Source organism: Heptranchias perlo, chromosome 19 (assembly GCF_035084215.1).
Source record: "Heptranchias perlo isolate sHepPer1 chromosome 19, sHepPer1.hap1, whole genome shotgun sequence".
NCBI lineage: Eukaryota > Metazoa > Chordata > Chondrichthyes > Hexanchiformes > Hexanchidae > Heptranchias > Heptranchias perlo.
The window spans coordinates 3,094,986-3,119,653 of record NC_090343.1 but is presented as its reverse complement, the minus strand read 5'-3'; the positions used below and the strand labels follow the sequence as shown (position 1 = coordinate 3,119,653).

The 24,668-nt window shown below is 51.2% G+C and overlaps 1 protein-coding gene across 1 annotated transcript; it reads right to left on the bottom strand.

The window, feature by feature from the left end:
• Window positions 1-539: 539 nt before the first annotated feature.
• LOC137335077 (elongation factor 1-alpha 2) lies at window positions 540-24,668 on the bottom strand. The gene is made up of 8 exons (XM_068000180.1): window positions 24,589-24,668; window positions 23,469-23,671; window positions 16,430-16,609; window positions 14,274-14,570; window positions 5,754-5,904; window positions 2,236-2,492; window positions 1,416-1,650; window positions 540-887 (listed from the first exon to the last, which is right to left on the bottom strand). Exons 2-8 carry the CDS (start codon window positions 23,610-23,612, stop codon window positions 757-759), a joined length of 1,395 nt encoding a protein of 464 aa, XP_067856281.1. The 5' UTR covers window positions 23,613-23,671; window positions 24,589-24,668; the 3' UTR covers window positions 540-756.

Here is a 24,668-nt window from a genome sequence, read left to right as displayed (position 1 = left end):
GGGTTTTTACGACAATCCGACAGCTTCATGGTCACTTTTACTGAGACCAGCTTTTTATTCCTAGATTTTTAAACTGCCATGGTGGGATTTGATCCCACGTTCTCTGGATCCTTAATCCTGGCCTCTGTCCAGTAACATAATCACTACACTTCTGTACCATAGGAGCAGGAGGAGGCCATTCAGCCCCTCGAGCCTGTTCTGCCATTCGGTTAGATCACGGCTGATCTGTATCTTATCTCCATTTACCCGCCTCGGTTCCATATCCCTCGATACCCTTACCCAATAAAAATCAATCAATCTCAATTTCAATTGACCCCCAGCCTCTTCAGCTTTTCAGGGGAGAGAGTTCCAGATTTCCACTCCCCTTTGTGTGAAGAAATGCTTCCTGACATCACCCCTGAACGGCCGAGCTCTAATTTTAAGGATACGCCCCCTTGTTCTGGACTCTTTCCCGCCCCCACCCCCCCCACCAGATGACCCCTGAACCTCGCTTGGTATTTTGTGAGTGTAGCTAATCGCAAGAAAATACATGAGGCAGGTTTGTTCAGTGTGGTTGCATCTGTTTATTGATAAAACTAATCGGGTGCCTCACAAATGCTGGGACATGCTTTTCCTCTTAAAAAACTTCCATTGAACTTTAATAGTTAACATCCAGTCATTCACCAATGAGCTTTGACAAGCAGAGGTACAGAAATGGCCTTTGGGGTCAGGATGGATTTTGGGCTGTGTTGTCTTACTGCTGTCGGGGCGTCCGATTCATTTGCCCTGGGCCTTCTGCGCTTTCTGGGCAGACTTGGTGACCTTGCCCCCAGAGCTGGCTTTCTTCTCCACATTCTTAATCACACCCACGGCCACTGTCTGCCTCATGTCACGAACAGCGAATCGCCCTGGGAGAAAAACCAGACGAGGAGTCAGATTATCAGAGGACAACGAGGGGCCGGGTTGACGGATCTGTTCACGTCAGCCGTGGCTCAGTGGGTACAGCTCTCGAGTAAGGAGGCTGTGGGTTCGAGCCCCACTCCAGAGGCTCGAGGACGTAATCCAGGCGGACACTCCCGGTGCAGAACAGAGGGAGTGCTGCACTGTCGGAGGTGCCGTCTTTCAGATGAGACGTTAAACAGAGGCCCCGTCTGCCCCTCTCAGGTGGACGTAAAAGATCCCACGGCCACTATTGGAAGAAGAGCAGGGGGAGTTCTCCCTGATGTCCTGGGGCCAATATTTAGTCCCTCAACCAACATCACTAAAACAGATTATCTGGGTCATTATCACACTGCTGTTTGTGGGATCTCGCTGTGCGCAAATTGGCTGCCACGTTTCCTACATTACAACAGTGACTGCACTTCAAAAAGTACTTCATTGGCTGTGAAGCGCTCTGGGATGTTCCAAGACCACTGTATCCACACAGGGGTACTCACCGAGAGGCGGATACTTGGAAAAGCTCTCCACACACATTGGCTTCCCAGGAGCCATCTCTACAATCGCAGCGTCACCAGACTTCAGGGCCTTGGGATTATCCTCCAGCTTCTTGCCGGAACGCCGGTCGATCTTCTCCTTCAGCTCCGCGAATTTGCAGGCGATGTGGGCAGTGTGGCAGTCGATGACAGGGGAGTAACCAGCATTGATGTGACCGGGGTGGTTCAGGATAATCACCTGCAGAAACAGGCACAGGTACCAGGTTTACACCTGAGGCAAAACCATCTGCCCGTTGGGAAACCCTCACAACTAAATTACAGAGAATTTACAGCACAGAAACAGGCCATTCGGCCCAACTGGTCTATCCCGGTGTTTATGCTCCACACGAGCCTCCTCCCTCCCTACTTCATCTCACCCTATCAGCATATCCTTCTATTCCTTTCCCCCCTCATGTGTTTATCCAACTTCCCCTGAATGGTGTTTTGGGGGAAATTGGAAGGAATCAAATCTCCCCTTTATTCCCAACTTTATAGGGTCCTTTCCCTTCACTCGCCCTGGCCATGCTCCCTGACCCCTGCTCCCTGACCCCAGCCAACCTGACCCCTGTTCCAAAACTGGCCAACACCGCTCCCTGACCCCTGCTCCCTGACCCCTGACCATACTCCAAAACTGGCCAACAGTGCTCCCTGACCCCTACTCCCTGACACCTGACCCCTATGAGTAATGTGAGATTGGCTCATTGATGCCCCCTGCGTCTCACTGCTCCCCCCCCCCCCCACTCCCATGCCCCCCGTGCTAAGTTTCTGCGCTCGGGTGACCCACCTGTGCGGTGAAGGTGCAGGCTTCTGTGGGCGGGTCGTTTTTGCTGTCTCCGCACACGTTGCCACGGCGAACGTCTTTGACGGAGACGTTCTTCACGTTGAAGCCCACGTTGTCGCCGGGCAGGGCCTCGGTCAGGGCCTCGTGGTGCATCTCCACCGACTTCACCTCTGTGGTGATGTTGACCGGGGCAAAGGTCACCACCATGCCCGGTTTCAGCACGCCAGTCTCCACACGCCCCACAGGAACCGTGCCAATTCCTGCCAACAAACCACAAACAGCCGCCACCGTCTCCAACATAAATAACACCAATCCCACAAAACATAAAAATTACAAGGGAGATTCTCCTCCCCCCTCCTGGACTCCAGGTGTTGTACGTAACCCCCGGGGGGACGGGGGATTGAGGCGGGGGGGGGCAGCTCTCCAGCATCACACCCACAGCAAGATCATTCTTCATGGCCATTCGACCATTTCCTGATGTCCAGCCATAAAACATTTTGCAGCAGGGATCACCCGATAGCCATTAGGAGCTGGACCCTGGCTGATGTTGCCCTCCCTAGACCAGGGGCACTGAAGTACTGACTATAGTGACCCAATCACCGCCCCGGGTGATCAGCTAGCCCAAGTCAGGTAGGAGATGGAGGTTGGGGACCTTCCTGCTCTCTACTGCTCAGTGCCACACCCGAGTGTGCCCTTACTGATGGTATTAGATCAATTACCATTTCAATTTAGTTTTTAGCCTAATCTCAACTGCACCGTTGAAGGAATCCGGAACAAGATGAGGCTATTCGGCCCATCAAATTTGCAATCACAGTCATAAGCATCACACTATGGATCCCACATTTAAAGATAGCGCAGTGAATCACACTACGCACAGGTGCCATTATTCCCCAAGCCAAGCTATTGAGAAACCCACTCGGTTCAATTTCTGTTTCTTTATTATGTTCATTCTCAGGATGTGGGCCAGGGCCAGTGTTTATTGCCCATCCCTGGCTGCCCCGAGAAGGTGGTGCTGGGCCTTCTTCAACCCCTAGCGGTTTAAAACAACTGAGCAGCTTCCTAAGGCAGGTAAAAAAGAAAGAAGAAAGAATTGCACTTCTACAGCGACTTTCACAATCTCAGGACGTCCCAAAGCACTTTTACCGCCAAAATACTTTTGAATTGTAGTCACTGTCGTAATGTAGGAGACACGGCAGCCAATTTACACACAGCAAGATCCCACAAACAGCAATGGGATAAATGGCCAGATAATCTGTTCTGGTGATGTTGGTTGAGGGATAAATTTGGCCAGGACACCGGGGAGAACTCCCCCTGCTCTTCTTCCAATAGTGGCCGTGGGATCTTTTACGTCCACCTGAGAGGGCAGATGGGGCCTCGGTTTAACGTCTCATCTGAAAGACGGCACCTCCGACATTGCAAAGGCGATAGTGCCAGCACTAAACCACGGCTGACGCACTACAGTCAACCGGGTTAGTATAGTTACAGGGCACCCTAACCAATATGGTGTACGGTGCACTTCTGTCGCGGAATGAGCGCACTCTGCACGCCATATTGGGCCCTGCAGCACCCATTCTTTGCCCAGTTGAAGTTCTAGGCTCTGGTATGTGTCCTGTGACAACCTAAAGAATCACCCTGAGTCCCACTGGTACCAGCGAGGTTTCTCAGTCGCTTTAGTGTCAGCTGTGGCTCAGTGAGTGGCACTCATTGCCTCTGATATCAGAAGGTCATAGATTCAGGTCCCACTCCAGAGACTTCCAGTGGGGTGCCGCAGGGCTCGGTACTGGGTCCTTTGCTTTTTGTGGTATGCATTAACGATTTGGACTTAAATGTAGGGGGCATGATTAAGAAATTTGCGGATGACACAAAGATAGGCCGTGTGGTTGATAGTGAGGAGGAAAGCTGTAGACTGCAGGAAGATATCAATGGACTGGTCAGGTGGGCAGAAAAGTGACAAATGGAATTCAATCCAGAGAAGTGTGAGATAATGCATTTGGGGAGAGCAAACAAGGCAAGGGAGTACACAATAAATGGGAGGATACTGAGAGGTGTAGAGGAAGTGAGGGACCTTGGAGTGCATGTCCACAGATCCCTGAAGGTAGCAGGACAGGTAGATAAGGTGGTTAAGAAGGCATACGGGATACTTTCCTTTATTAGCCGAGGCACAAAATATAAGAGCAGGGAGGTTATGCTGGAACTGTATAAAACACTGGTTAAGCCACAGCTTGAGTACTGCGTACAGTTCTGGTCACCACATTACAGGTAAGATGTGATTGCACTAGAGAGGGTGCAGAGGAGATTTATGAGGATGTTGCCAGGACTGGAGAATTTTAGCTATGATGACAGATTGGATAGACTGGGGTGGTTTTCCTTGGAACAGAGGAGGCTGAGGGGAGATTTAATTGAGGTGTATAAAATTATGAGGGGCCTAGATAGAGTGGATAGGAAGGATCTATTTCCCTTAGCGGAGGGGTCAATAACCAGGGGGCATAGATTTAAAGTGATTGATAGAAGGATTAGAACGGAAATGAGGAAAAAAATTTTCACCCAGAGGGTGGCGGGGGTCTGGAACTCACTGCCTGAGAGGGTGGTAGAGGCAGAAACTCATTTAAAAAATACCTGGATGTGCACCTGAAGAGCCATGACCTGCAGGGCTATGGACCAAATGCGGGAAAGTGGGATTCGGCTGGGTGGCTCGTTGGCCTCCTCCTGCTCCTATTTTCTATGTTTCAGCCGGCACGGACACGATGGGCCGAATGGCCTCCTTCTTTGCCGTAAATTTTCTCTGATTCTCTGATTCTATGACTTGAGCACATAATCTAGGGAGATACTCCAGTGCAGTACTGAGGGAGCGCTGCACTGTTGGAGGTGCCATCTTTTGGATGAGATGTTAAACCGAGGCCCCGTCTGCCCTCTCAGGTGGACGTAAAAGATCCCACAGCCGCTATTTGAAGAGGAGCAGGGGAGAGTTCTCCCCGGTGTCCTGGGCCAATATTTATCCCTCAACCAACGCCACTAAAAACAGATTATCCGGTCATTATCATATTGCTGTTTGTGGGACCTTGCTGTGTGCAAATTGGCTCCCGCGTTTCCTACATTACAACAGTGACTACACTTCAAAAGTACTTCATTGGCTGTAAAGCTCTTTGGGATGTCATGAAAGGCGCGATATAAATACAAGTCTTTCTTTCTTTTCGGAAGCCTCCTTCTTGTGGGACTCTGAGGGTCAGCCTGTGTTATCAGAATCCTTCTCTCTCATTGTTAAAGGTGATCCCTGGTCCCGTCGATGGAGGATCCAATGCAGCAGGACCTTCAGAGCGACACCTTCAAACACTGCAGTTCCCCTCCCTTCCCGTTGGTGGAGCCGTTTCTACCTCCTCAGGGCAGGTTTTAAGGCTAAAACCAGCAGTCACTAAAGGGCCGCTGTCTCCAGGTAACCTGCCCCACGAGCCTGTTCACCCCACGTTACCGCCCCGTCTCCAACCCTCCGCTCACATCACCCACGGCCGGCTGTGGCTGCTCACCTCCGATCTTGTACACATCCTGAAGGGGTAGGCGCAGGGGTTTGGAGGTGGGGCGTGTGGGGGGCAGGATTGTATCCAAGGCTTCCAGAAGTGTCACCCCATTGGCGTTACCCTCCTTGCGTTCGACCTTCCAACCTTTGAACCATGGCATCTATCACCAGAAAAAAAAACACAGATCAGGACAATGGGGAGAAACTGGAATTGCACCGCACCTTGCTGCTCATTTCTCTGCTGCCTCTGACAGAGAACCATTCTGAACGCACACCATCCCACAGTGTGATACAGCACAGGAGGCCATTCAGCCCATCATGGCTGTGCCGGCTCTCTGAAAGAGCTATCCCATTAGTCCCACTCCCCCTGCTCTTTCCCCATAGCCCTGCAAATTTTTCCCCTTCAAGTATTTATCCAATTCACTTTTGAAAGTTATTATTGAATCTGCTTCCACCGCCCTTTCAGGCAGCGCATTCCAGATCAGAACAACTCACTGCGTAAAAAACATTCTCCTCATCTCCCCTCTGGTTCTTTTACCAATTATCTTAAATCTGTGTCCTCTGGTTACCGACCCTCCTGCCACTGGAAACAGTTTCTCCCTGTCAACCTTACCAAAGCCCCTCATAATTTTGAACACCTCGATTAAATCTCCCCTTAACCTTCTCTGCTGTAAGGAGAACAACCCCAGCTTCTCCAGTCTCTCCACATAACTGAAGTCCCTCATCCCTGGTACCATTCTAGTAAATCTCCACTGCACCCTCTACAAGGCCTTGACATCCTTCTTAAAGTGCGGTGCCCAGAATTGGACACAATACTCCAGCTAGGGCCTAACCAGTGCTTTTTAAAGGTTTAGCATAACTTCCTTGCTTTTGTACTCTATGCCTCTATTAATAAAGCCCAGGATCCCATATGCCCTTTTTAGCAGCCTTCTCAACCTGTCCTGCCACCTTCAAAGATTTGTGCACGTACACCCCCAGGTCTCTGTGTTCCTCCAATCCCTTAAAATTGTTGCATTTAGTTTATATTACCTCACCTCATTCTTCTTTACAAAATGCATCTCTCTCACTTTGCCCTCGAAACAACGTTTGATTACAATTTTCCGGCTCTTGTTGGGCACCAGGAATCGCTGCCCCGACCCTGACACCTGGCTCGTGACCACTCTCCATCATCTGAAAGACGGCACCTCTGACAGTGCAGCACTCCCTCAGTACTGACCCTCCGACAGTGCAGAGCTCCCTCAGTACTGACCCTCCGATAGTGCATTGCTAACTCAGTACTGACCCTCCGATAGTGCATTGCTAACTCAGTACTGACCCTCCGACAGTGTAGCGCTCCCTCAGTACTGACCCTCCGACAGTGCAGCGCTCCCTCAGTACTGACCCTCCGACAGTGCGGCCCTCCCTCAGTACTGACCCTCCAACAGTGCAGCGCTCCCTCAGTACTGACCCTCCGACAGTGCAGCGCTCCCTCAGTACTGACCCTCCAACAGTGCGGCCCTCCCTCAGTACTGACCCTCCAACAGTGCAGCGCTCCCTCAGTACTGACCCTCCGACAGTGCAGCGCTCCCTCAGTACTGACCCTCCGACAGTGCGGCCCTCCCTCAGTACTGACCCTCCGACAGTGCGGCGCTCCCTCAGTACTGACCCTCCGACAGTGCGGCCCTCCCTCAGTACTGACCCTCCGACAGTGCGGCCCTCCCTCAGTACTGACCCTCCGACAGTGCGGCGCTCCCTCAGTACTGCACTGGGAGTGTCAGCCTAGATTTTGTGCTCGAGTCTCTGGAGTGGGACTTGAACCCACGACCTTCTGACTCAGAGGTGAGAGTGATATCAACTGAGTCACTGAACTGTGTTTAATCATATATTCAAGAATTGAAACCAGGAGGGCATATTATGGTGTTTAGTGTTAGTGCCCTTTGTAAATGGGGGATGGAATGGGTATGAGACAAGGGGTCAGACGGCACGGGGGTGAGACAGAGGAGTGGGCTGGAGGGGTGAGACGGGTGGGGGGAGGGTGAGATGGGGGGGTGGGGGGGGGGGGGGAGGGTGAGACGGCGGGGTGGGTGAGACGGGGGGAGGGGTGAGACGGGTCCCAGGGTCAAGGTTCACCCTCTGATGTGCGCTCTATGCTGAGTGATGTCTCCACATTGTGAGATACAGAACTATGTGGAGAAAAAAAAAGAGACATCTATTTTTAAACCAGCCTTGTTTTCGGTGTCTAGTTTTCAAGCTGCAAGTTTTGGACACCCCACAAAAAACCAATGAGTGTCCAGTTTAAAAACGGATCAGTGGTGACGCTAACTGTCTGAGATCAGGCTTATTTATTTCACCATCTCACACGGAGAGAGATGGGAGGACGATTTTAGTTCTCTCCTTTCAGTCACAGAATAACCTTACTGAGAGGCTGATATCAGACACTCACAATTTGATCTCTTATCTCCCTTGAGTTTCCCAGTGTGAGTGGGATATAAGGTGACTCACTGGAATTAAAAGCTGGCAGGTGTGAGCAGCCATTCCATGCAGCCTGTTTCTGGGCTGGAGAGACTCTGCACAAAATGCCTGCTCTCTCCCCCACCCCGAGCAGCTCCGACACACAGAGTGGAGAGCTGGCGATCAGCTGCGGCCAACAAAAACTCCCTTAGCAGCTGGTCGTCAGTCTCTCGATATAACTCGAGCAACGACACTGCATTCTGATTCATTAATCTCTCCTTCATGCCTCATTCCCACTGCAGAGAGAGAGAGAGAGAGAGAGGCCGATTTCACGGATAATTAAAGCCCGGATGATTTAATATCGCGGGCACTGCACTCAAAATTAACCACGGCCTTTCCCAGTACAGCTGGGCCTTCTGCCTGGAATTTCCAAAGGGTTTTTCCCCTTCAATCGTGACCCTCGTGTGGAAAATACTGAAGCAGAACTCAAAGAGGGAGGAGTGCTTCTGTTTTTAAAACTTGCCCTTTTCATAGGAGCATTGGAACAGGAGCAGGCCATTCAGCCCCTCGAGCCTGTTCCGTCATTCAGTGAGATCCTGGCTGATCTGTATCTTAACTCCACCCACCCGCCTTGGCTCCAAATCCCTTGACGAGCAAAAATCTGTCGATCTCAGATTTTAAATGATTAATTGAGCACCTACTGCTTTTTGTGGGACAGAGTTCCACATTTCTACCACCCTTTGTGTGAAGAAATGTTTCCTAACTTCTCTCCTCAATGGCCTGGTTCTGATTTTAAGGTTATGTCCTCTCGTCCTAGACTCCCCCACCAGTGGTTTCTCTCTATCTACCCTATCAATTCATTTCAAAATCCTAAAAATCTCATTCAAATCACCCCTTAACCTTCGATATTCCAGGGAATAGAAGCCTAGTTTATGGAATCTCTCCTCATAATCTAACCCTTGTCTCGTCTCCTTTACTATGAGCCTAGACACTGGGGTCGATTTTCACTCCCTTCCCCCAGGGCCTTATCGCCCCCGGTAACACCGGCGCCATTTTGAAAGGGGCCTCCCACCTGTTTCAGGGGATCGGCCCCTTTTTAATATGGAAGTCGGCGTCCTATCACGTACATAGGATCCCGTTCGCCATTTTAGACCGAAACTGGTCAGGGGGCGATGGAACTGAAGAGGTGCGGCCAACGGTAAGCCGCAAAATATTTTTGTGGGTGCTCAAGGGAGCAGGAGTGGAGCTCACAAAAAATAATCTGGACAGCTGCTGCCCCAGGGTGCCTCCCCTCCCTCGCCTTCCTCCTCCCTCTCCCTCCCTCTCCTCACCCACAACTTACCTTGCTGGCCCACCCCCACAACCAACCTTGCTGGCTCCCCCCGCAACCAACCTTGCTAGCTTCACCCCCACAACCTACCTTGCTAGCTCTACCCCCACAACCAACCTTGCTGGCTCCCCCCGCAACCAACCTTGCTGGCTTCACCCCCACAACCAACCTTGCTAGCTCTACCCCCACAACCAACCTTGCTGGCTCCCCCCGCAACCAACCTTGCTGGCTCCCCCCACAACCAACCTTGCTGGCTCCCCCCGCAACCTACCTTGCTGGCCCACCCCCACAACCAACCTTGCTGGCCCACCCCCACAACCAACCTTGCTGGCCCACCCCCACAACCTACCTTGCTGGCCCACCCCCACAACCTACCTTGCTGGTTCCCCCCATCCCCCACAACCAGCCCATAATCTGGAGTGGGGAACCCGGCTGATCTTTCGCCTCCCCTTAAACCAAGGGAGCTGAGGCCCACTGGAACCATGGCTCATTTTGCGCCATTATTTGGATGAACCTTTTCTTGGAGCAGGAGGAGGTGATGGAAGGAAGGGAAGGCTGATTTAAAGCAGATATAATGGACGGCAGGACAAAGGCATCTTCACAAGTCTTGAACCCCCTCACGTTAGTAAAGTTGCCCTGTGTGGGGATGGTCTCAGCAACAGGAGTCACTCCGCCCCGGACTCCCGGAGTCACTCCGCCCCGGACTCCCGGAGTCACTCCGCCCCGGACTCCCGGAGTCACTCCGCCCCGGACTCCCGGAGTCACTCCGCCCCGGACTCCCGGAGTCACTCCGCCCCGGACTCCCGGAGTCACTCCGCCCCGGACTCCCGGAGTCACTCCGCCCCGGACTCCCGGAGTCACTCCGCCCCGGACTCCCGGAGTCACTCCGCCCCGGACTCCCGGAGTCACTCCGCCCCGGACTCCCGGAGTCACTCCGCCCCGGACTCCCGGAGTCACTCCGCCCCGGACTCCCGGAGTCACTCCGCCCCGGACTCTCGGAGTCACACCATGGGAGCAGCAGCTGAGTATAAACCGAGTCATAAAACCGGGACGTGGGCTCCAGGAGCAGGGAGGGGCAGGAGGGGCGGCAGCCATCTTTTCTCCTCACTGGAGTTGGTGACTCCACCCCGTGGGGAGTGCAAGTGCCCAGGACTGCTCATGACAGCGGTGTCAGTAATGGCTCAGCGGGTGGCATTCTCTTGCCTCTGAGTCAGAAGGTCGTGGGTTCGAGCCCCACTTCAGAGACTTGAGCCCACAATCCAGGCCGACACTCCCAGTGCAGTACTGAGGGAGTGCTGCACTGTCGGAGGTGCCGTCTTTCAGATGAGACGTTAAACCGAGGCCCGGTCTGCCTCTTGGGTGGATGTAAAAGCCATTATTTTAAAGCAGATCAGGGGAGTTCTCCCCGGTGTCCTGGCCAATATTTATCCCTCAACCAACATCACCAAATTGGCTGCCGTGTTCCCTACATTACAACACTGACTACACTTCAAAAGTACTTCATTGGCTGTAAAGCGCTTTGGGACATCCTGAGATCAGGAAAGGCACTAAAGTTCTTTCTTTGGAAAAGGGTCTGTGGACATTTTCAAACAATAGGAAAGGCCTACTTTCTTGCCCAAGTCAATCCAGCCCATTCACACAGTGTCTGAGAGGCCTGGTCTCCTCCCTCGATTACTCCCACCGAGATCCAGAGGTATCGAGTCACCGACATATTGCCAGGCCGGCCAAGGAGCCAAGATTCCAGAATGTTCCCTGGCGCTGACCTAGCAATCAGACCCCATCTTTTTATAATCACCACCTGACACGATGCTCCCATTTCAGGCCGTTAGCTGGAATGAGTTTGTGCCAGAGAAGTCGCAGGATGAATACTGTCCGGCCTTTGCTGTTTCATCTACTGCCATTTCTCTCATTAATGTTTGAGAGCCTTAAGACAAAAGAAAGTAAAATCAAGACACTGAGCAGAAAGCTGTGGTTGTAAAAGTCGGAGTGACAGCTGGTAAAGTTTGTGAGGTTCCTGAGGAGCCAAACCTCAGGACGGCCGCATTTCATCTCCTCTACGGCCGCTTGGTTCAGCTTCTTGTAGAATCATCAAATCGTACAGCACAGGAGGAGGCCATTCAGCCCATCATGCCTGTGCTGGCTCTCTGAAAGAGCTATCCAATTAGTCTCAGTCCCCTGCTCTTTCCCCATAGCCCCGCAATTTTTTCCCATTCAACTATATCTCCAATTCCCTTTTGAAAGTTATGATTGAATCTGCTTCCACCGTCCTTTCAGGCAGCGCATTCCAGATCAGAATAACTCGCTGCGTAAAAAAATTCTCCTCATCTCCCCTCTGGCTCTTTTGCCAATTACCTTAAATCTGTGTCCTCTGGTTACCGACCCTCCTGCCACTGGAAACAGTTTCTCCTTATTTACTCTATCACAACCCTTCCTGATTTTGAACACCTCGATCAAATCTCCCCTCAACCTTCTCTGCTCTAAGGAGAACAACCCCAGCTTCTCCAGTCTCTCCACATAACTGAAATCCCATAATCGACATAATCCTCCATAACACATCCTCTTCCTATGTAAAAATACAGGAATATCTGTCGGTGAGTGAATAAACATCATGAAATGTCAGCTTCCATTCCCAGTCTGTGATGAGTTAGGAGCATGAACAGCAGGAGGCCATTCAGTCCCTCATGCCTGATCCAGCATTCAGATCACTGAAAGCTAAAAATTGTCCCCCAGCCTCAACAGCTTTTTGGGGGAGAGAGTTCCAGATTTCCACTCCCCTTTGTGTGAAGAAGTGCTTCCTGACATCACCCCTGAACGGCCCGGCTCTAATTTTAAGATTGTGCCCCCTTGTCCTGGATTCCCCCCACCAGAGGAAATAGTTTCTCTCTATCTACCCTATCGAATCCATTTATCATTTTAAACACCTCGATTCGATCACCCCTCAACCTTTTAAACTCTAAGGGAATACAAGTTAAGTTTCTGCAACCTGTCCTCATAATTTAACCCTTTTAGCCCCGGTATCATTCTGGTGAATCTGTGCTGCCCCCCCTCCAAGGCCGATATATCTTTCCTGAGGTGCGGTGCCTTTTGACACTGAGTGACATATCGAGGAATAAAACTCAGTCGACTCCTCACTGCTGATCATTACCTCCTGATTCCCCCCTCCCCCGCCCCACCGGTGTTGGGGGAGGGGTTTGTCGGGGTGTCAAGCTGTCAAGCTCCCATGGTCGGAAAGATACCGGAGAGATGCCCACTTCCAATAACACAAACCCCGGCAACGAGCAGCATCTTCAGGAGATAAGCAAGGGGCGGAAATCAGACCAATCGACTGAAACTCAAAACAAAAACTATGGGGGGACATGATTCCATGATGGTAAAGCTGTAAGATTAGAGGCGAGAAGGACGACAGTACTGAAGGGGGCAATGAGTCAGTGCCCATAGAACTGTACCCCAACATGGGTCAGTGCCCGTAGAACTGTACCCCAACACGAGTCAGTGCCCGTAGAACTGTACCCCAACACGAGTCAGTGCCCATAGAACTGTACCCCAACATGGGTCAGTGCCCGTAGAACTGTACCCCAACACGAGTCAGTGCCCATAGAACTGTACCCCAACACGAGTCAGTGCCCATAGAACTGTACCCCAACATGGGTCAGTGCCCGTAGAACTGTACCCCAACATGGGTCAGTGCCCATAGAACAGTACCCCAACACGAGTCAGTGCCCGTAGAACTGTACCCCAACACGAGTCAGTGCCCGTAGAACTGTACCCCAACACGAGTCAGTGCCCGTAGAACTGTACCCCAACACGGGTCAGTGCCCATAGAACTGTACCCCAACACAAGTCAGTGCCCGTAGAACTGTACCCCAACACGGGTCAGTGCCCATAGAACTGTACCCCAACACGAGTCAGTGCCCGTAGAACTGTACCCCAACACGAGTCAGTGCCCGTAGAACTGTACCCCAACACGAGTCAGTGCCCGTAGAACTGTACCCCAACACGAGTCAGTGCCCGTAGAACTGTACCCCAACACAAGTCAGTGCCCGTAGAACTGTACCCCAACACGGGTCAGTGCCCATAGAACTGTACCCCAACACGAGTCAGTGCCCGTAGAACTGTACCCCAACACGGGTCAGTGCCCATAGAACTGTACCCCAACATGGGTCAGTGCCCGTAGAACTGTACCCCAACATGGGTCAGTGCCCGTAGAACTGTACCCCAACATGAGTCAGTGCCCGTAGAACTGTACCCCAACACGAGTCAGTGCCCATAGAACTGTACCCCAACACGGGTCAGTGCCCATTGAACTGTACCCCAACACGGGTCAGTGCCCATTGAACTGTACCCCAACACGGGTCAGTGCCCATTGAACTGTACCCCAACACGGGTCAGTGCCCATAGAACTGTACCCTAACATGGGTCAGTGCCCATAAATTTGCACCCCAATACGGGTCAGTGCCCATAGAACTGTACCCCAACACGGGTCAGTGCCCATAGATTTGCACCCCAACACGGGTCAGTGCCCATAGATTTGCACCCCAACACGGGTCAGTGCCCATAGATTTGCACCCCAACACGGGTCAGTGCCCATAGATTTGCACCCCAACATGAGACAGTCTCTTCAGGAGAGGAAAAAATTGGGGAGAAAATTCTTGACCCAGGTATCAGGAATTTCAGGCCATGCTGCCAGTAAAACCTCAATAAAAACCTGACATCTCTCTGGGGGGAAACTAACCCTGAACAACAACGTGATATCGAGTGAATCTCACTCACGTTGGGAGAGGCCTCCAGCATATTGTCTCCATGCCAACCGGACACCGGCACGAAGGGGACAGTAGAAGGATTGTAGCCAATCTTTTTAATGTAGGCGCTGACTTCTTTCACGATTTCGTCATAGCGTTTCTCGCTGTACGGGGGTTCGGTGGAGTCCATTTTGTTGATGCCGACGATGAGCTGCTTCACGCCCAGCGTGTAGGCCAGGAGGGCGTGTTCGCGGGTCTGACCGTTCTTGGAGATACCGGCTTCAAATTCACCAACGCCGGCGGCAACAATCAGCACGGCGCAGTCAGCCTGGACAGAGAGACAGAGAGTCAACTACTGAAGGCATCGCCACCGCGCTCGCTGACCCACGCGCTCGCTGACCCCTGACGTCCAAGCTCGCTGACCCCTGACCCCCGCAATCACTGGCTCCTGACCCCCGCAATCTCTGGCCCCTCAACCCCCATAATCGCTGACCCCTGACTTCCACGATCGCTGACCCCCAACCCCACCATCACTGACCCCCGCCCTCTCTGACCCCCTGTGCTCGCTGACCTGCATTGGCTCCCAGTCCATCAACGCCTCGAATTTAAAATTCTCATCCTTGTTTTCCAATCCCTCTATGGCCCTCGCCCCTCCCTGCCTCTGTAACCTCCTCCAGCCCTACAACTCTCCGAGATCTCTGCGCTCCTCCAATTCTGGCCTCTTGCGCATCCCCCGATTTTAATCACTTCACCATTGGCGGCCGTGCCTTCAGCTGCCTGGGCCCTAAGCTCTGGAATTCCCTCCCTAAACCTCTCCGCCTCTCTAACACTCTCTCCTCCTTTAAGAGGTTCCTTAAAACTCTTTGACCAAGCTTTTGATCACCTGTCCTAATGTCTCCTTCTTTTCCGGTGTTTATGCTCCACACGAGCCTCCTCCCTCCCTACTTCATCTCACCCTATCACCATATCCTTCTATTCCTTTCTCCCTCATGTGTTTATCGAGCTTCCCCTTAAATCCATCTACACTATTCCCCTCAACTACTCCTTGTGGGAGCGAGTTCCACATTCTCACCACTCTCTGGGTAAAGAAGTTTCTCCTGAATTCCCTATTGGATTTATTATTGACAATAGCTGATCTCTTCTGAAGGGTTTTCCTTTTATATATTCTCGAGATGTGGGCGTCACTGGCCAAGCCGGCATTTATTATCCGTCTGTAGTTGCCCTGAGAAAGTTTGATACAATTGAGTGTCTCGCTCGGCCATCTCAGAAGGGAAGCAAGAGTCAACCACGTTGGTGTGGGGACTGGAGTCACATATCGGCCAGACCGGGTAAGGACGGCAGGTTTCCTTCCCAGAGGACATTAGTGAACCAGATGGTCACTTTTGCTGATACCAACTTTTATTTATTATTTCAAGATTTTGATTGTTTTTAAAACTGAATTCAAATTCTCAAAGTTCCGTGGTGGGATTTGAACTCAAGTACTCTGGGCTAAGGTCCGGTAACATAATCACTACATTACTGTATCCAAGTATGGTAATGGAAGCTCAATAATTTGACTCAGCACCCGAGGATTAGGAATTGGGAAAGGTCAGCCAAGGTTCACCCGAGATCGCAATTCAATAATGCCCGCAGAAAAGCGTAGCTGTCACATAAAGATAGGATTGGGTTTATCTGCGATGCCCTCTACGAACAATTATCCGACTGGCGATCACTGTCTACATGTACACGGAGAATGGCCACTTGGGTGAGGTTCAGAAGGGCTGCCAACACCCTTGGAACTGCACCCCCAACCCTCTGGGAACTGTGCGCTCCTCCAACTCTGGCCTACTGTCCATCCCCCACTTCCTTCACCCCACCATTGGCAGCCGTGCCATTAGCTGTCTAGGCCTTAAGCTCTGAAACTCCCCCCCTCCCCCCTCCCCCTTCGCCTCTCTCTACCTCCAACTCCTCCTTTCAGACGCTCCCTAAAACCTACCTCTTTGACCATGTTTTTGGTCACCTGTCCTAATATCTCCATCTTTGGCTCGGTGTCAATTCTTTGTCCGATTAAGCTCCTGTGAAGCGCCTTGGGGCCTTTTACTACATTAAGGGTGCTATATAAATGCAAGGTGCTGTTCTGGGAAGAAGAGAAAATCAGGGGGGAAATAAATCGACACAAACATTGTCCTCCTAAAGCTTTATACAGACCTGAGAGGTTCCAGTGATCATGTTCTTGATGAAGTCCCTGTGCCCAGGAGCATCGATGATGGTGATGTAGTACTTTGGTGTCTCAAACTTCCATAGAGAGATGTCAATTGTGATTCCTCGTTCTCGTTCGGCTTTCAGTTTATCCAGGACCCAGGCATACTTAAAGGAACCTTTACCCATCTGAGTGAGGAGAGAGCAGATCAAAATGGCTTTCTGTGTGAACGTTCTGACACCCAGACTATTTTGAGGAGAGTCATTAATACATCAACGAGAGCCTTAGAGCAAAATGGGCCTTCCTTTAGAACTTCGCCCGCCCGTAAAATGGAAGAAAAGTATTTATTGGATTATTAAAATTCAACAAAACACTGTTGGTGATAGGTTTAGAATCACAGAATCGTACAGCACAGAAGGAGGCCATTCGGCCCATCGTGCCTGTACCGGCTCTTTGAAAGAGCTATCCAATCAATCCCATTCCCCATAGACCTGCAAATTTTTCCATTTCAAATATTTATCCAATTCCCTTTGGAGAGTCACTATTGAATCTGCTTCCACCACCCTTTCAGGCAGAACATTCCAGAATTCCAGAATGGAGTGAAGTGAATGTTGAGGTTGGAGTGGAATAATTATTTGGTTTCCCTTTGGATCATCTCCCTCTGTGTTTGATGGTCAAACTAAGACTTTCAGTCCTACTGTCCAGTGTGCTGATTTAAGTCAACTGTCAAAATGTTGTGTCCAACCTCGACAACACAATCTCTGTGTGTGTGTGGAGTTCAAGTCTATTTCACTACAAACTCTTTCACTCCTACAGTTCACACCGAGTTTGAAAGGAATAAAGTCCAATCCTGGTCTTTCCCTCACAAGTATCCACATCTTACCTCAATGGAACTGATTCCCTCCCTGGGATTTGAGGTTCTGGCCCAATCCCACACAAGATCACATGTTCTTGCTCCATGCTAAATATAGCCATTGCGTGTGTTAGTTGCCATAGTTACATAATAACGGGAGGTGCAACAATACATCTCCGCCATTACCACAGAACAGTGTGAAATCCATTTATACTGTTGATCACATTGAATCTTTCCCTCTATGACAAATGGATAGAATTCATTTCTTCCATAGAATTTGCCAGAATCCAACTCTCTAAAGGGATAATCCTCACCCTGAGTGTTGTGAATGACACTCACACAGCACCAGTCTACAGTAACAAAGGGGATTTGGCCCACGTACAACTCTAGCATCTGAACTCAGGTAACTTGAAAGTGCGGGAACCAAACTCCAACCTTCTGATTGATCCACTTGTGGCACAACTTACAACAAGGGAATATTTCAGTGTAAGATGCTGGCCCAAAACTCCCAGAGCTCCCAATCTCCCAATCTCCCAAAACTCCCAGACCTCCCAAAACTCCCAGACCTCCCAAAACTCCCAGACCTCCCAAAACTCCCAGACCTCCCAAAACTCCCAAATGTTGATGTATTGGTGGGTTGATGCTAGCAGTCAGTATATGATGAGCATGGTGATCTCCTGATGGTGTTTCCTAAACAAACCCGAGTCATGTTGTCAATATTATTGATTTTTTAAATGGTGAGAAGCTCGGAACTGAGGAGGAGCAGAGAGATTTAGGGGTCCAAGTACAGGAATCACTAAAAATTAGTGGACAGATACAAAAAATAATTTAAAAGCTAATGGAATGTTGGCCTTATCTCAAGAGGGCTGGAATACAAAGGTGAGGCAGTGATGCTTCAGTTGTACAGAGCCTTGGTCAGATCCCATCAGTTCTGGGCACCGCACCTCAGGAAGGATATACTGACCTTGGAGAAGGTACAGTGCAGATTCACCAGAATGATACCGGGGCTAAAAGGGTTAAATTATGAGGACAAGTTGCATAGACGAGGCTTGTATTCCAAAAAGTATAGAAGATTAAGGGGTGATCTAATTGAGATGTTTAAGATGACTAAAGGATTTGATAGGGTAGATAGAGAGAAACTATTCCCTCTGGTGGGAGGAGTCCAAAACAAGGGGGCATAACCTTAAAATTAGAGCTTGGCCATTCACCTTCCTCAGGTGAACGTTGTTGGAAATGAAATCCTTGAAATGAAAATGAGGAAGGAGGAAGCCTCCGAAAGCTTGTGAATTTAAAATAAAATTGCTGGACTATAACTTGGTGTTGTAAAATTGTTTACAATTGTCAACCCCAGTCCATCACCGGCATCTCCACATCATGTAGTAAAATAGACACAGGGCACCTTGGCTCTTCGAATAAAGCCAGGGGATCAACCCTGGTTCAATGAGGAGTGTAGAAGAGCATGCCAGGAGCAGCACCAGGCGTACCTAAAAATGAGGTGCCAACCTGGTGAAGCTGCAACTCAGGACTACATGCATGCTAAACAGCGGAAGCAACATGCTATAGACAGAGCTAAGCGATTCCACAACCAACGGATCAGATCAAAGCTCTGCAGTCCTGCCACATCCAGTCGTGAATGGTGGTGGACAATTAAACAACTAACGGGAGGAGGAGGCTTTGCAAACATCCCCATCCTCAATGATGGCGGAGTCTAGCACGTGAGTGCAAAAGACAAGGCTGAAGCGTTTGCAACCGTCTTCAGCCAGAAATGCCGAGTGGATGATCTATCTCGGCCTCCTCCCGATATCCCCACCATCACAAAAGCCAATCTTCAGCCAATTCGATTCACTCCACGTGATATCAAGAAACGGCTGAGTGCACTGGACACAGCAAAGGCTATGGGCCCCGACAACATCCCGGCTGTAGTGCTGAAGACTTGTGCTCCAGAACTAGCTGCGCCTCTAGCCAAGCTGTTCCAGTACAGCTACAACACTGGCATCTACCCGACAATGTGGAAAATTGTCCAGGTATGTCCTGTCCACAAAACGCAGGACAAATCCAATCCGGCCAATTACCGCCCCATCAGTCTACTCTCAATCATCAGCAAAGTGATGGAAGGTGTCGTCGACAGTGCTATCAAGTGGCACTTACTCACCAATAACCTGCTCACCGATGCTCAGTTTGGGTTCTGCCAGGACCACTCGGCTCCAGACCTCATTACAGCCTTGGTCCAAACATGGACTAAAGAGCTGAATTCCAGAGGTGAGGTGAGAGTGACTGCCCTTGACATCAAGGCAGCATTTGACCGAGTGTGGCACCAAGGAGCCCTAGTAAAATTGAAGTCAATGGGAATCAGGGGGAAAACTCTCCAGTGGCTGGAGTCATACCTAGTACAAAGGAAGATGGTAGTGGTTGTTGGAGGCCAATCATCTCAGCCCCAGAACAATGCTGCAGGAGTTCCTCAGGGCAGTGTCCTAGGCCCAACCATCTTCAGCTGCTTCATCAATGACCTTCCCTCCATCATAAGGTCAGAAATGGGGATGTTCGCTGATGATTGCACAGTGTTCAGTTCCATTCGCAACCCCTCAGATAATGAAGCAGTCCGAGCCCGCATGCAGCAAGACCTGGACAACATCCAGGCTTAGGCTGATAAGTGGCAAGTAACATTTGCACCAGACAAGTGCCAGGCAATGACCATCTCCAACAAGAGAGCGTCTAACCACCTCCCCTTGACATTCAACGGCATTACCATCACCGAATCCCCCAACATCAACATCCTGGGGGTCACCATTGAACAGAAACTTAACTGGACCAGCCATATAAATACTGTGGCTACTAGAGCAGGTCAGAGGCTGGGTATTCTGCGGCGAGTGACTCACCTCCTGACTCCCCAAAGCCTTTCCACCATCTACAAGGCACAAATCAGGAGTGTGATGGAATCCACTTGCCTGGATGAGTGCAGCTCCAACAACACTCAAGAAGCTTGACACCATCCAGGACAAAGCAGCCCGCTTGATTGGCACCCCATCCACCACCCTAAACATTCACTCCCTTCACCACCGGCGCACTGTAGCTGCAGTGTGTACCATCCACAGGATGCACTGCAGCAATCGCCAAGGCTTCTTCGACAGCACCTCCCAAACCCGCGACCTCTACCACCTAGAAGGACAAGAGCAGCAGGTACATGGGAACAACACCACCTGCACGTTCCCCTCCAAGTCACACACCATCCCGACTTGGAAATATATCGCCGTTCCTTCATCGTCACTGGGTCAAAATCCTGGAACTCCCTTCCTAACAGCACTGTGGGAGAACCTTCACCACACGGACTGCAGCGGTTCAAGAAGGCGGCTCACCACCACCTTCTCAAAGGCAATTAGGGATGGGCAATAAATGCTGGCCTCACCAGTGACGCCCACATCCCATGAACGAATAATTAAAAGAAAGTTCCTCCCTCCAAACCTCCCACGACTCCCTGATAGCAGTGGGTGCCTCTTAGTTTCTAGAACGATCTGTGACATTTCAATTTATTTTCGCTGCACACTCTAACAATCTCTGCATCTAAAGAATCACTGACTGGATTTTTTTTTAAATGAATTTCCGATTAAACAAAGATAAAATGCAGTGAGCTTGGAACTCTGAGCCTTTATCAGAGAGATCCAAACTCAACACAGTGGGTGGAATTATGGTCACAAATGTGTTATATGGGAATGGTTTCTAATGCCCTTCATTCACAGTTAACTGCAGAGAACACGAGCCTTAAGAGACAATAGCAGGTGTTTGATGGTCATATATTGAATTAAACCCCCTCTAAACCTCACACTCATATCACTGAAATATCCAAAATGCCTGGAGACTTGAAGCCAAAAAAAGTTTGAGCAATCACAGTGACTTCAGTATCGACCCTGTGAGTCAGCAAAGCCACAGGCCCTGGAATGGGTCGCCATGGAAACCAAGGACGACGACGACAACAACAACAACTTGCATTTATATAGCGCCTTTAATGCAGTAAGATGTCCCAAGGCGCTTCGCAGGAACGATTATCAAACAGAAGTTTGACACCGAGCCACATAAGGAGATATTAGGACAGGTGACCAAAAGCTCGGTCAAAGAGGTAGGTTTTAAGGAGCATCTTAAAGGAGGAGAGAGAGGCGGAGAGGTTTAGGGAGGGAATTCCAGAGCTTAGGGCCGAGGCAGCTGAAGGCACGGCCGCCAATGGTGGAGCGATTAAAATCAGGGGGTTGTGCAAGAGGCCAGAATTGGAGGAGTGCAGAGATCTCGGAGGGTTGTAGGGCTGGAGGAGGTTACAGAGAGAGGGAGGGGGCGAGGCCATGGAGGGATTTGAAAACAAGGATGAGAATTTTAAAATCGAGGCGTTCCCAGACCGGGAGCCAATGTAGGTCAGAGAGCACAGGGGGTGATGGGTGAATGGGACATGGTGTGAGATGGAAAAAGGCAGCAGAGATTTGGAAGAGCTCAAGTTTACAGAGGGTGGAAGACAGGAGGGCAGCCAGGAGAGCGTTGGAATAGTCTAAGAGGTAACAAAAGTAATGACCAGGTGGGGAGAAGCCTTTTTGAAGGACGGACTCCATGCTGGATACGACAGTCTTGTATCGTCAGGTCGATTCCATAGACAGCTGCCAAACCACACCATGTGACCAATCCATAGTGCTGCTCTCTGCCGTCCTTATTTGTTGCTGCCTGTCGGGCTGGGCAGAATTCCAATCAGTGTACGTGACAGGCATTGGTTGCCAACACTGGTTGGACCTATTCCTGGAGGTTTCATCACATGACCTCCCGTCTCCAACCGGCCCAATCGGTCAAATAGCCTTTTTTCTCCCATCTCCAATATTTTTATAACTCAGGTGTTCAATGAAAACGAAAAAAAATCACAGTCTTTTTTTAACGCCCCTGTGATTTTTTTTCCCTCCGAGTTTTTGCTCCCAGCGGTGTCCTGGAGATTAATCTCCAATTCCTGGAGACTCCAGGGCTAATCCTGGAGGGTTGGCAACCCCTAGACAGGCACATGAATTGTGGGGCCCACAAGCTCGCTTCTAGAAAAAGGCCCTCTCATTCCAACCGAAGACAGATCCTGTTTCATAAAAGGGAAATGAAGGTTCAGAAGTTTTTTAATATACATTTTAAAGAAATAGCAAGTGCTCTCTCAATGCTGCAAAAAGTACATTCAGGGGTGTGAGGCTAAGGCTCTGCTGGAACTGTGGCTGTGGCTCTGCTGGGGCCATTCTGGGAATATGTGTGGGCTTTGCTGGGGCCGGGGCTGGGGCTCTGCTGGGGCCGCGGCTGGGACTCTGCTGGGGCCGCGGCTGGGACTCTGCTGGGGCCGCGGCTGGGACTCTGCTGGGGCCGCGGCTGGGACTCTGCTGGGGCCGCGGCTGGGACTCTGCTGGGGCCGCGGCTGGGACTCTGCTGGGGCCGCGGCTGGGACTCTGCTGGGGCCGCGGCTGGGACTCTGCTGGGGCCGCGGCTGGGACTCTGCTGGGGCCGCGGCTGGGACTCTGCTGGGGCCGCGGCTGGGACTCTGCTGGGGCCGCGGCTGGGACTCTGCTGGGGCCGCGGCTGGGACTCTGCTGGGGCCGCGGCTGGGACTCTGCTGGGGCCGCGGCTGGGACTCTGCTGGGGCCGCGGCTGGGACTCTGCTGGGGCCGCGGCTGGGACTCTGCTGGGGCCGCGGCTGGGACTCTGCTGGGGCCGCGGCTGGGACTCTGCTGGGGCCGGGGCTGGGACTCTGCTGGGGCCGGGGCTGGGACTCTGCTGGGGCCGGGGCTGGGACTCTGCTGGGGCCGGGGCTGGGACTCTGCTGGGGCCGGGGCTGGGACTCTGCTGGGGCCGGGGCTGGGACTCTGCTGGGGCTGAGCTGGGACTCTGCTGGGGCTGAGCTGGGACTCTGCTGGGGCCGGGGCTGGGACTCTGCTGGGGCCGGGGCTGGGACTCTGCTGGGGCCGGGGCTGGGACTCTGCTGGGGCTGAGCTGGGACTCTGCTGGGGCCGGGGCTGGGACTCTGCTGGGGCTGAGCTGGGACTCTGCTGGGGCTGAGCTGGGACTCTGCTGGGGCCGGGGCTGGGACTCTGCTGGGGCCGGGGCTGGGACTCTGCTGGGGCCGGGGCTGGGACTCTGCTGGGGCTGAGCTGGGACTCTGCTGGGGCCGGGGCTGGGACTCTGCTGGGGCTCTGTGTTACCTCTGCCGCCTCTTTCTCGAACTTTTCGATGGTTCTCTTGTCGATCCCCCCGCATTTGTAGATGAGATGCCCCGTGGTGGTTGACTTTCCCGAGTCGACATGTCCGATCACCACGATGTTGATGTGAATCTTTTCCTTCCCCATGGCGGCGAGTGATTTGTTGGAGGAGAGAACGAGCGTGAGGAGCCTGCAGCAAACAGTAACTATAATATAATGAAAGGATAAATCATTGAAAGATCTCACTACAGGGAGAAGGTTAAAAGGTCAAAGCAATCTGCCCAAATCTATTTTCATTTGCAACCTTGAAATGTTTTATAAAATGAGCCCAGTCTTTATTCTAACAGAATATTAATGCATTTTAAATAGAATATTCCCCGTTCACTCTCCCGGATCCAGAGCCCCGACCCTGGGAATAATGAAAAGGAGCCGATCGCTCCCTGATTTTATTTAAGAGAGAATCTTGTTCTAAATATAATTCCAGTCTGATTCCATTCTCTCGCTGATGGGAATTATGCAAAAATAACTTTTATTTTTCACTTTGTCCCCTTTTTTTGGTCTGTAATATTTTCCCCCTCTGATTATTTATTTTTTTCTATTATATCCCCATTAATTCCCCACCAGCCCCGTCCATCTCTTCCTCTCTCTATTTCTAGCTCCCTCTCTCTGACTCTAATCTTTCCTGTCTCTGTGTATTGTCATTATTGCATTCAGTGTCGCTACCCTTTTCTCTCTGTCCCTCTTTCTCTCTATCCCTCTCTCTCTATCCCTCTCTCTCTCTATCCCTCACTTATCTCCTCTCCCTCTCTCTGTCTCTCTCTCTATCCCCCTCTCTCTCTGTCTCTCTCTCTATCCCCCTCTCTCTCTGTCTCTCTCTCTATCCCCCTCTCTCTCTGTCTCTCTCTCTATCCCCCTCTCTCTCTGTCTCTCTCTCTATCCCCCTCTCTCTGTCTCTATCCCCTTCTCTCTGTCTCTCTCTATCTATCTCCCTCTCTATCCCTCTCCCTGTAATAACTGCCCTTTTATTGACCTGTATCCTGTATATTATATTCTGCCCCTTGTTGCTGCCCAGACCCCTGGGTTTTGCCCCGTTTTAATTGCAGCCTTCCTTCCCCTCTCTTACCTGCCTCTGCTTCAGGGGCCCGGCGCTGCCTCTCGCTGCTTTTTATTGCGGGAGGGAGGGCGGTACTGCACTGAGCTGCC